Source organism: Pelodiscus sinensis, chromosome 29 (assembly GCF_052426305.1).
Source record: "Pelodiscus sinensis isolate ZL-2025 chromosome 29, ASM5242630v1, whole genome shotgun sequence".
Lineage (NCBI taxonomy): Eukaryota > Metazoa > Chordata > Testudines > Trionychidae > Pelodiscus > Pelodiscus sinensis.
The window spans coordinates 15,050,551-15,062,813 of NC_143080.1; the positions used below are offsets into that span (position 1 = coordinate 15,050,551).

At 62.0% G+C, this 12,263-nt stretch overlaps 2 protein-coding genes across 4 annotated transcripts in view; one reads left to right on the forward strand and one right to left on the reverse strand.

Moving 5' to 3' along the window:
* Window positions 1–2,731, forward strand: part of MYO1D (myosin ID) — a 300,747-nt gene extending 298,016 nt beyond the window's left edge. Inside the window, exon 23 of one of the 2 annotated variants that reach the window (XM_075911435.2) lies at window positions 727–865. Coding sequence is in view for 1 of the 2 variants with exons in the window: in XM_075911434.2 (XP_075767549.2) it covers window positions 727–883 (157 nt within the window). In the remaining variant the exon portion in view is untranslated. Of the gene's footprint in view, window positions 1–726 lie in introns of both variants that reach the window. The other variant, XM_075911434.2, reaches the window with a different exon arrangement.
* An 846-nt stretch (window positions 2,732–3,577) lies between these two features.
* Window positions 3,578–8,212, reverse strand: CDK5R1 (cyclin dependent kinase 5 regulatory subunit 1). Of its 2 annotated transcripts, none has more exons than XM_075911439.2 (2): window positions 7,917–8,212; window positions 3,578–7,151 (listed from the first exon to the last, which is right to left on the reverse strand). In XM_075911439.2, the coding sequence occupies exon 2, from the start codon at window positions 7,119–7,121 to the stop codon at window positions 6,264–6,266; it is 858 nt and encodes a 285-aa protein (XP_075767554.1). In that variant the 5' UTR covers window positions 7,122–7,151; window positions 7,917–8,212; the 3' UTR covers window positions 3,578–6,263. The 2 variants fall into 2 exon arrangements, with proteins under 2 accessions (XP_075767554.1, XP_075767553.1); XM_075911438.2 differs by having other exon boundaries at window positions 7,945–8,211.
* Between the last annotated feature and the right edge of the window lie 4,051 nt (window positions 8,213–12,263).

Below are 12,263 nucleotides of genomic sequence, written 5' to 3' on the forward strand. Positions count from 1 at the left end.
CACCTCTCCGGGGACAGCGTCAGCTTTGCAAGCCAATGAGCAGGAGGCCGTGGTCTGGGCTTGCAAAGTACTTTCCGAGGGAGGGGGATGTCATTTCCCCAGTGTTATAAATGAGGAAACTGAGGCATGGCCAGGCGCATGACTTGCCCAAGGCCATCGGGCAGGCAGTGACAGAGCCAGGCGTCACTGCCCTGTGCTCTAACCAGTATGCCAGTGTTCCCAGCACAGTGGTTCATTGCTGGCCCCTCTGCTGAATGGCCCAACAAAAGCTGGTGGGTTTTGTGATGCAGTCGCTCGTCTGGGCCGGGCTCCCTGCAGCACCCCCTGAACGGGCTGGCGCCCTGTGATGGTCTGGCAGGCTTCTGTGGAAGTGCTGCCTTTTGTCCCGCTACGCCCTGCAGGCACGCTCCTGCCCACAAGGGAGATGTAGGGGTGAGTTAAAGCAGAAGTCACATGGGCTGGGTGGGGGGAGGTGCTGCCCCCCAAGGGAGCCAGGGTCAGACGTGGAGCTCAGCTCCGGGCCAGGCCCTACACAGCTGGCCTGAGTAGGGGGCCGCCAAGTGGCGCCAGGACACCTGGGCAGGGCTGCGTCGGAGGGTGACGAAGGTGCTAACAGGCCTGTTGCCACTCGTCACCCCAGGGCAGCCCCCGCAAAGGCGCGTGAGCGGGTCCCCTAGTCCGGTGCCAGCGCCAGTGCTCAATGCTCCTTTGCTTTTCGCCCCACAGTGAGAGACGCCGGCTGCAGGTCAGCGTGACCAACCCCGTCCCATGCAGCGTGCATGGGCGGAAATGCACTGTCGCCGTGGAGACCAGGATCAACCAGACACAGCCAGACTTCACCAAGAACCGGTCCGGCTTCGTCCTGTGCGTGCCAGGAAACTAGCACCCCTGGAGCAGAGGCTGGCGGGCTGCCACCCAGGGGCCCTCCCGACGCCTGGAGCCTGCAAGGGAAGTCAGACCCGCTCGGCTCTGCGTTGCCGTGTGCGCGGTTCCTCCAGCCCAGAGTCACGCCCACGCTCCTCGGCCACCTCCGCTAGAGCGTAACCGAGCCCGCAGCTGGGCCGCAGGAACCAGCTTCTGGGCGCTGCTGTGCCCGGCGTCCTCGCTTCCCCCACCCCAGCCTCTCCCATGGGCCCCACTCGCCGCAGGGGCAGCCGCCGGCGGAGGGGCGGGGTGGGGGGGGTGCAGGAAAGGAGTCCTGCCGGAACCGACTAGAACTGGACAGACCAAAGCTCCGCTGCAAAGGGCTGGGGTCCTGCGAGGAAGGGCCCGGCCGACCCCTCTGTCAGCGCCCGTGCGGGCGGGGCAGGTACTGGTAAATGCGGTGCGCCAGTCAGCCTGCTGCTTTGCCTGGCACCTGCGAGCTGCCAGGGGCGACGCGGCCTGCACACCCGAGGGCCGAGCCGGTGCCTTTCCTGGGCAGTAACTGCTGCCGAACCCTCCGGCCCCGCCGGAGCCATGGGGCTTGTGCCCAGGCACAGCGAGGGCGGCGGTGCTGGGGGCTGGGCTCTGCCCGGCCAGGCAGGAGCGGAGTCTGCCCCGGGGGTGGGCGGAGACGTTTCATTGCTCCCAAAACCTTGGCGCTCAGGCCACAGCACTGAGCCTCGCACTGTATTTAATGGCTGCCATGCTGGGGGGGCAGGGCCCCGGGGCTGCTGACCGTACCCCCTGCTCACCCCCGGCACTGCCAGCGAGGCCGGGCTTCAGCCTGCCTGGGGAGCCAGCCCCATAGGCCCATCCCAGGGCCCCGCAGTCCTGGCTTCCTTGGAGCTGCTGGTCAGTTCTCAGACTTTGGCGGGGGGGGGCTCCGTTGCAAGTCTGGGTCACACCTGCCTTTCTCCCAGCCCCACTGGGGGCTCGAGACCCATTGGTAGCTTGAGACCCGCTGCAGAGCTGTGGTCCGGTGGCACACGCTGCCTTTCCGGGTTGTGTTGCCAGTCTGGTGGCAAAGCCCCATCCTGTGGCTGCTCCGGCCCTTCCCCACTGTAATGGCACGACTGCAGAGCTTGGCCTCCAGCCAAGCCCTACCTGAGCAGCCCCCGTTCCCCGGGCCGCCCTGACACCCGCTCACGCACCGTTGGCTCTGCTGGAGGCAGGGGGAGACTCCGGCACGGCTCAGACCCCCCGCTAGCCCCCCCAATGCAGGGTAACCACCGGGGGCTGCGTCACCAGCACCTGACCATCCCCCACCCCCACAATAAAGACCATGGAAGTGCCTGTCCAGCCGAGCGCCTACATATGCCATGTGCACGCACAGCTAGGTTAGCGATACGGGGCCTTTACTCCCTCCCCCTCTGAGCTGGGCATGCACCCTCCAGCACAGGCCAGAAGCAGCCGCCCGCAGCCTTTCCATTTGCACTTTCTGCTTTTTTGTGTGATGCCCAAGTGCCTCCCCGTCAGTCGCGGCGCCAGGTTCGTGGGAAGCGTTTTAATTCGCACTTTGGCCGAGGAAGGGGGCGTGGAATCCTGCTGGAACCAGTGACCACACGTCTGGGGATCCTGCACACGGTGAAGTGTGTCTCTTTATTAATGAAATACTAATTGTGCCCGTTCTAGGTTAGATCTACAACCGTTTCCCATAAATTAAGTATTTCTAAATTGTGTTCTGATTTGAAGCCTGGGGCAATAATGCAATGAACCTGTTTAAAGTCGCTGATACTGTAGAAAGTCCTGCTAGGAGGGAATGGGGGGCGTTTACATAATTCAATAAATAAAAGCGCTTTTATTTGCACCTGTTGTTTCTGGCCTCCCTTGGTTAGTGGCAACAGAGCCCCGCGGGGGGGGGGGGGGGGGGGAAACGCATTTCTTTGCCTGGAGGGGGGCTCTGAACCATTTATTAAGGGAGAGGCTGGACAAGCTGTCCGCGGCGCATCAATAACCCAGCCCACCCCCCGTCTCCCACAGACCTGGGCAGGCCTCCACTCCCAAGTAAGTTCAAATACTTCTAGCCCAGGGGAGGGGGGGCAGCCTGGGGTAGGACTGGATGTTACAGAAGCTGTTTTGGGGGTACAAAGGCCTCTTGGGGTTTATATAAACTGAGATGTGACTGACCCAGCCAGAGCCCACAGGCCCAGCCACCATTGGCAGAGCGCATCACGCGGCAGGGAAGGGGAGGGCTCCCACGTGTGACCCGCCCTCATCCGACTCTGTCTGAGGCGCCAAACCAAGTCAGCGTCTTGCTTTCTCCTGCGGGGTGACGAGCCCAGAGGCCCTAGCGCACTTGCAGGGGGACAGCCAGACGTGCAGGCCAGACTTGCTGTACAGGCTGCAGCCTGGCTTAGCCCCAGATGCGCATGAAGCAGCAAGGCGCATCCTTGCCTGGCTCCTGCTAGGCCGACTCAGGAGGCCATCTCTCGCCTCAGGCTAATTCCCTTCAGACGAGCGAGTTCTCCGTCTCCTCGCCTCACGGCAGCACCGCCGCAACCCCTGTGACTTTAACACGATTAAGACTCCAGCATGGCCACCACGTTAAGCCCTCCCTCGTTAAAGCAAATCCAATTATTTTTCAAAGGCATGAATCATTTAGGAAAGGTGTCTCCCACACGGCTGCTGCATAAACCACTCTGCTACAAAAGGCTTCCATGTAATGGATGGTCAGTGCGTTTTATTTCATCAGCACAGTACAAAAATAAATAAAAATAAGGGGAGGGGCTAAATTACAGGCACACTGAGCTTCATGACCGTCTGTCAGATTAGAAACCACACATACTTACCAACACACTGTACACATACATACAAAATGAGACAAGTATAAATTAATAAGGAACTATACCCACCAGTTTGGTCAAAGATCTACAGAAGAGATTGCACTAAAAAAAACCAACATACAGATACATGTATAATCAGGCGTTTCAAATGTACATCTATGAAGAATTTCAAGTGAAAAAAATGGCACATTATTTTCTTCTTTTCATTTGCAATTTTAACAATGGTTGGAACAGAACTAAACTAAGAACTGTGCACAGTAAGAAGAATCTATCAATCCCCAGCTCTGAGGAGAAAATGCCAACTCAAATATTGAACTGTTTTTGTGTTTGTTTTTGTGAATGGGTGTAATTTTTACAGTCATCAGTTGTAAGATTGTTTCAGTTTGCTGAAGACACACAATGCTTCTGTTCGCATGCACAATATCACTGTCAAAGCAATGATGAAAGAATAAAGAAGGGGGTTTTGTAGGTTAGTTTTTTTTGTTCTAGACATTTTCCTTATAGCAGCATGTAAATTTCTTTCATTGCTTGCACACTCAAGTATATCGGTTGATCCTTAACACAATACTTATGATCAGTGCACAATGGGAACAATACGTTTCACACTGATGTCATGATACAGTAGCATTTATTTCCCTTACTCCAGAACACTCAGGAAACTGGAATCTCCTTTTTCAAAATAAATAAGGGGGAGGGGAATCTTTCCCAGACACAAAGCTGGAATTCAGTCAGTCCATGCCTCAAGAGACACACAGGGCCTGGCATTCCGCCCCCCTTAGGAACAAGGTGACGTCACATTGCCACAGTGACACCATCCATTTAGAACAGCAACTCTGCGTGGAAGGAGCAGAGACCAATATGGACCAAGAGCAAGAGACTGTATTTCTCCTCCCTTTCCCCTCCCACCTGGCACTAAGCAAGGGGCTGCGGATTTCTTTTCTGTCCAGCTCCGTGTCTGAAGAAGCAGTAGCTTGTGGTGGATGAATGGCTCAGATTTGGGCCTAGCAGTAGAGGCAATACAGGCTCTCCCTTCCATTTGCAAGTCCAGCAGCCTTCACTGTTGCAAGACCAGCTCGTCTCAAGTCCAGACCTTTCGTTTCACAGCTTTCTGTTCCTCTACAGTTCAAAATGTGCTTGCTGCTAATTTGAGACGCAAGCACAATCTGTTCTAATCTCGTTAAATACAAAGTCGTCCACCCCCGTCCCCTCCCTGCTACCAGGATGCCAGCATCTTTAAACCTAGTGCTGGATTTGAAGCAGCCCTAGAGACTTCTAACCAGTCTGTATCTGCAGCCATATTACATGCAGTGAAACACTAGTCTTGGTTTTCCTCAACATGTGGCACTAGACAAGCTACAAAGCCAGAGGATACGTCAACCCAGAAGTGAATTCGCTTTTCAGTGTTTGCATCTAGAGCCAGGGACTTCGGTCTTTTAAATGACTCAAACTCAAATCAGCAGGGTGCCACGGTAGAGAAATGCACTAGAGTCTCCTGTGCTCACCTGGGGATGAGATTTTTCCTTTCTGACATTTTAACACCCTCTTTCTCCCCCCGGTTTCAATAAACATGCTGCAGGCGCCCGCTAACACCGGAGCTTGGCCATGCCAGCGCTGCAGTAGGCCCCATCCCACGGACTGAGCAGGCAGACTGGGGAAACCAACTGGTGTTGCCATGAAACCCTGCGGTGCAAGCACATGGCTACAGGCTGCAGCCGAGAACCTACCACTGGGCTAGTATCCACGGCACTGTGACCCCATCAGAGTGGCTGCAGATGGCCCGTTACTGCCGTCACAAAGCAATGGCCAAGCACCCACAGATGCAGTCTCACACCAGTCCCCACCTGCCCAGCTCACCTCCTGGGTGCTCTGGCTGGTGAGGCCGCTTTCCAGATTCGCCTTGGCCCACAAATGTGCAGGAGATTTCCATGCCTGAAGGAGCTGGTTGGCCAGCCCAAAGGCAGGACACCCTGAATCTGGGCGTTTTGAGGAGCCGGGCAAGCCACCGATGCAGGGACGAAGGCGTGTGCACCTCTCCTCCACGCACCGCCCAGCTCCTGCGGGCTACATGCAAAACGGCCAGTTTGGAGTCCAGACTGATTGGTTTGAAGGTTCATTTTCTTAGTTTTGTGCAGCACTGGCCCCCCCGGGAAACGCCATATGCTCAGGGCTCCACTGGATTATCCCATTTCCAGGCCCGGTCCTTTGAGAAGGCAAACCCCAGCGTTTCCTTCAAGTTGTTTCTTGAAGCCGCCTGCTCCCAAGCACAAAGCCTTTGGCGTGGACAACCCCCTGGGCAGGTACTGTCTGGGCAAAGGGACGGCCAGGCCCAGGGAGCGGCGGGAGCGATGCATCTCCAGGCAGTTACAGAAACCAAACAGAGACTGGCAAAAACAAGAGCGTCAAACCCACCCAAGGCTGCAGCGCTGCTGGGGGAGTTCCAAGGTCAGTGCTGCCAGCTGAGACTCCACTGCCCCTTCCAAGGTCCACCCAACCTCCGCCTGCGTCTGACAAATCAAAGCCCCATGCCGGGGCCCCGGTCCCAGCGGCGGGGGGTGCTCACCGGTCCAGCCCAATGAGGAGCCGGCTCTTCTCCTCGGGGCCACACTCGTTCTTCAGGTCGGCAAAGACCTGGGTGAAGTAGTGCGGGTCGGCGTTGATCTGCAGCATCTTGGGGCTCATGAGGTTGATGATGGAGAGGCAGCGGTCCCAGAAGGCCTCCTTGCAGCTCTCCACCAGGAAGGGCTTGAGCGGGTAGGAGATCTCGTTGCCCATGTAGGAGTAGGAGAGGTACAGGCAGGTGAGCAGGCCGGCCTGCAGGTCGTGGTCGCTGGCCACCTCGGCCGAGATGACGTCCCTGCACAGCATGTAGAGGAAGACCACGTTGGCCGGGGTGATGAAGCCCTGGTCCTGCCAGCCCTGCAGCAGCAGCGACCGGTCCACGCTGCGCAGCCACAGCACCGGCTCGGTGGGCGACAGGTGCTTGAGGCGGTAGCAGCGGCGGCACAGGAACTCGCCCAGGCAGCGCAGCAGCTCGCTGGTGGAGGCCTGCACGATGACCCGCTTGGGAGTGCCGGGGGCGGCCGCCTTGGAGCCCGAGAGCGGGGGCGGGGCGGGGGCGCTGGGTGGGGCCGGGGGCTGCGCGAAGGTGGCGAGGTTGGCGCAGGACAGAGACTTCTTCAGGTTCTCGCTGTTGAGGTGGGCGACGCTGCTGTGGTAGCCGGGCTGCACCTTCTTGGAGTGCTTCTTCTTGGCCGAGACGGCCGCGATGCGCTTCCAGGGCAGCGCCGCCAGCAGCGGGTGGCGCCGCAGGCTGCGCTCCCGGGCGCCCTTGCCGGGGGGCCCCACGCCAGCCGCCCCATCCTCACACAGCGGCGCCTTGCGATAGCTGGGGGAGAGCGACAGCACCGTGCCCATGGTGCTGCGGGGCGCCCGCCGCCTCCGGCCCTGCAGCAGGGACACAAGGATGCCATGGGTCCCTGGGGGCAGCCACCCCCGTGCAGAGCACCCTCTGCCCCGTCCCCTGCCCCTGCCCGCAGCCCGCTTCCCCCCAGCACCCCGCCGCCCGCTTCCCCCCCAGCACCCCCTTCCTGCAGCCCGCTTCCCCCCCCAGCACCCCGCCGCCCGCTTCCCCCCAGCACTCCCTTCCTGCAGCCCGCTTCCCCCCCCCCCCCTTCCTGCCCCCTTCCCCCCCCAGCACCCCGCCGCCCGCTTCCCCCCCAGCACCCCCTTCCTGCAGCCCGCTTCCCCCCAGCACTCCCTTCCTGCAGCCCGCTTCCCCCCCCAGCACCCCCTTCCTGCAGCCCGCTTCCCCCCCCAGCCCCCCTCCCCCCGCCCGTAGCCGGTTCCCCCCAGCACCCCGCCGCCCGCTTCCCCCCCAGCACCCCCTTCCTGCAGCCCGCTTCCCCCCCCCAGCACCCCCTTCCTGCAGCCCGCTTCCCCCCCCAGCACCCCCTTCCTGCAGCCCGGTTCCCCCCCCAGCACTCCCCTCCCCCCGCCCGTAGCCGGTTCCCCCCAGCACCCCCTTCCTGCAGCCCGGTTCCCCCCCCCACACTCCCCTCCCCCGCCCGTAGCCGGTTCCCCCCCAGCACCCCGTTCCCCCAGCCCCCCTTCCCCCCCCCCCCCCCACTCCCCTCCCCCGCCCGTAGCCCGGTCCCCCCAGCCGCTCCGCCAAGCGCCCCCTTAACCCCCCTCCGCGCCGAGCGCCCGCACCTGCTCCCCCCGCGGCTCCCGCTCCTACCCGGGGCCGGTGCGCGGGGCGCTGCGCTCAGCTCCGCACTGCGCGACCCTGCAGCAGCGGCGGCTCCTCCGGCCGCATCCGAGGCGCAGGTGGCGGCTCCGCTGCGCTCCCGGGCCGGGCCGGTTCCTGCGCCGCCTCGCGGCCCGGCCGGGGCGAGCGGGGGCCGGACCCGCCCTGCGGCAGCGCCCGCCCGGCAGCAGCGGGGTCGGCCCGCGGGAGGCTCCGTCCGGCGGCTGCTGCGCTCGCTGTCGCGGCGGCGGAGGCTGCAGCTGGAGCAGCCACGCGCGGCGCCCGCCCCGGGCCCGCCCCCGCCGCGGCCCCGCCCCGCCCGGGCCGAGCCGAGCCGAGCCGAGCCGAGCCGCGCGGCGGGGGGGTGCGGGATGCTCCGGCCGCGCTCGGCTTTGTCCTGCGGGGTCCTGGAGCCGGGTCCTGCCGCTGCTGGAGGAGCGTGGTTCGCTGGCTGGTTAGCTGGCTAGTTGGCTGGCTGGTTAGTTACCCACCCAGGGCATCAAGATGCCCCAGCCCAGCTCCTCCCATCTAGGCCCAGGTGGAGACACGGGAAAGGGCCCCAGGACTGGCTGGAGCCAGCAGCTCCTGGGCCAGAGGGTGCCCAGCCAAGGGACTGGCCTGGCCTCGGCGGTACCTGGGGGCGGGGGAGCAGCTGCTTTGCACCCCGGGATCCAGAGTCTGGCTCGCGTCACTTGCCCGTAATTCAGCTGAAGGCAAAGTCTGGGGCTCAGGGCAGGGCCCTGATGCAGAACGTCCCGGTGTGGGCAAGGACCGCGGCTGTGCTGCCCTCTAAGGTGGCCTCCTCCCAAAAGATGGCTTTCCCAGAGGGGCAGGGCCTACAAGGGGAGCGATTCCAGAGCAACTCCACTGAATCCACCTGTGGGCGCAGCCAGTCTGGGGCAGCCAGAGAATTAACATATAGACGGGCCCCACTGACCAAGCATGTGGTCAGAAGAGGGCAGGCGGGGGGTTAGCAGCAATCACCACGGACTGTTACTGGCTAGTAGGCGGTGGCCTCTCCCCCCTCAGGCTCCACCAGTTCCAACCTCTCCCCCCCCCCCCCCCTGCCTCTCTCCCCACTTTTTACTTCTACAAAACTCCACCCAATCAGCATGCTATCTTGCAATGACCTCATCCCTCTCCACCAATGCTGGGCATGGCCACGGCCGTGGTCTGGTCCCTTCGTTCCCGTGACGTCACGTGGAACACACTAGGCAAGAGAGCTGCATGCAGAGCCTGACTGCAGCCGGAACCCCGTTCCTAGCCAATACCCCCCCTTGTGTGATGTCACCAGCTCGGCGCCTGTACAGGTACACCGCGTCCACCCGTATGGCTGTCCTGCGAGGAAACTTGCTCATTATGAAACCAGCCCTCCAATGTGAATGGGACGAGCTGCTCGTGTGCCCTGCAAAATCCCAAGGCCTGGCCGTGGCGATGGCTCAGGCAGGCTGCTGACTCATGCCATGTTGTCAGAAGCGGATTTGGCTCCTGCGACAGCTGCCCGGCCATGGGGGACGTTCGGGGCTTTCTATACAGCAGCCTGGATGGAGAATGGCAGAGGGCAGGTTGACAAGAAAAATCCCCCCCTCTTTCTAAAGCATCAGTCTCCCGGTCGGAGCGCAACACCGAACTGGAACGACAGCGGAGGAGGGACAGGGCGGCCCGGCACTCGGCCCAGTTACTGCAGATCAACACGGCCTCCAGTGACGGCAGCGCACCCTGGTTTTTCTAAGGGCACCGTCCCACAGCAAAGCCAGGCTGGTTCAGTCGTGGCGTCGCCCTGGCGCCGGGTTGAGCCACTCACACTTTAGCTGAGCTGCCTGGGGGAGTCCAAGAGCAGCAGAGCCCCTTCTTCCACAGCTGGTTGGGAACTGTGGGGCCAGCGCGGCGCTAGACACCGCTGGCACCTGAGAGGCAGCCTGGCAGCAAAAGCTGAGCCGGGTTCCCACAGGCAATAAGCCAGCCCTGCAGAGGACTTTGTGGCACTTTAGCGACTGTCCTGGGCCTTTGCTGGGGCAGCAGCCCCCAAACTGACCTTCGGCCACTGAGAGCAGACTCCAGTGGCACCCTGACCTTGGTGACACGGGCTGAGGAACCAGCCACGGACAACGTGCCCAGCCTCACTGGCACCAAGAGCAATGAGGCCTTAGCTCTGTCCCCGTGGCGACCGTGGTAGGGGCAGGCCACCTGGCATGGAGCCTGCCCCTGGCTGCCAGTGCGCCCGGCGGAGAGCCCTGCCGGTCGGCGAGGGGGGAGCTGGGCTGTACCACAGCCTCTTCTGCAGCCACCCCGTGACGCCGGAGGCGGAGAGAAGCCGGCCTTGGTGTCGCTAGCGGGCTGTTCCCCTCACCTTGTGCCTAGGTCAGCGCCGCTCTGACCAGGCAAGAGCACGAGGCCAGTGGGAAATGGGAAGCGGGCGGAGGGGCCAGGCCGTTGAATGGCAGCAGGGAAGTTACTGCAAATGTCACCCAGCCACAAGCCCCGAGTTACACAAGTGTTGCACAAACCATCCTTGAGACACGGTTTCCGGCCTGCGCGTCTGGCGGGGGCTGGCCGGGGCCGGGGCTGCTGCGCTTTGGGCCTTTGGGTCGCTTGCTGGGGGCAGGGAGGAGACGACAGGCCCCAGCCCCGGCGTTCCAGAAACACATTCAACAAAACCCTTGGGGCTGAGAAGCAGCTTCCGCCAGCCCCTGCAGAGGCCAGAGGGGCCACGAGGCCAGCGGGCCCCAGAGGGAGGGTTTGAAACCACTGGGGCTGGGCTCATTGCAGCCAGCACTGCCCTCTGGTTTCCCCCCTGGAGGGGGGGGGGACTGTCTAGGCTCCTTTTGGTAGGCCTGGTATTGGGGCGGCTTTCCACGAGACAGGTCCAGCAGGGCACAAGCCCAAGGCCAGATGTGATGATCGCAACAGAAACGCCCTTTTGCTGGGCTTGCTTGTTTCCTGCAGGGCCCTGCTAGTGCTTGGGCCAGCACGGCCCATCCCAGCGCCCCAGAAACGCAAGCAAAAGGCAGCGTGTGCCTGTAGAACAGCTGGGCGACGGTAGGCCTGCCTGTGGAGTGACCGCCTGCCCGCCTGGCAACCAGCCTGCTTGTATAGTGATGGGCCTGCCTGTGTGGTAACCAACCTGCCCATGTTAACGACTGGCCTGCCCGCATAGCGACCGGCCTGCCCATGTGGTAACCAGCCTGCCAACATAACGACCGGCCTGCCCGCATAGCGACCGGCCTGCCCGTGTGGTAACCAGCCTGCCCACGTTAACGACTGGCCTGCCCGCATAGCGACCGGCCTGCCCGTGTGGTAACCAGCCTGCCCACGTTAAGACTGGCCTGCCCACATAACGACCGGCCTGCCTGTGTGGTAACCAGCCTGCCCACGTTAAGACTGGCCTGCCCACATAGCGACCGGCCTGCCCACGTTAACGACTGGCCTGCCTGCATAGCGACCGGCCTGCCCATATGGTAACCAGCCTGCCAACATAACGACCGGCCTGCCCGCATAGCGACCGGCCTGCCCATATGGTAACCAGCCTGCCAACATAACGACCGGCCTGCCCGCATAGCGACCGGCCTGCCCGTGTGGTAACCAGCCTGCCCACGTTAACGACTGGCCTGCCCACATAATGACCGGCCTGCCCGCATAGCGACCGGCCTGCCCGTGTGGTAACCAGCCTGCCAACATAACGACCGGCCTGCCCGCATAGTGACCGGCCTGCCCGTGTGGTAACCAGCCTGCCCGCATAGCGACCGGCCTGCCCACATAACGACCGGCCTGCCCGCATAGCGACCGGCCTGCCTGCGTAATGACCGGCCTGCCCGCATAGCAACGGGCCTACCCATGTGGAGTGCCCGAAGGTTTGGTGCTAGGACCGGTTGTGACGTAGTGGGGGTAGTTGCTGGGCTGTGGTGACCCCTGCTGTCTGGAGCAAGACCCAGCAGGGAAAACCTGGCTAGGCAGAGATAAGGCCAAACTGGTTGAACCAGTGGCCAGACACCCCCCATGGAGAGGAACAAAGGAAGGTGGATGCTGCCCTGACTGCGGGGGCAGGGCTGGAGGGGAATTTAGTTAGACTGTGGAAGAGCATGGAGGAGAGCCTAGGGGAAGGGGCTGGAGTTTAGGGGCCCAGTCTCAAGGGGGCCTGAGGCATCCTAGCCCAGTTCCTGTAACCAGATTACATCTGTGCTGCGCTGTGCTGGAGGAGCAATAAACCACCCTCAATTCCACTGGCTGGTGCAGTCTGTTTGTGCCATTTCGGGGTGCAGGAGACGGGGAACCCCCAACGCGCCGTCACACCGGTTTTGTTCAATGTCTTA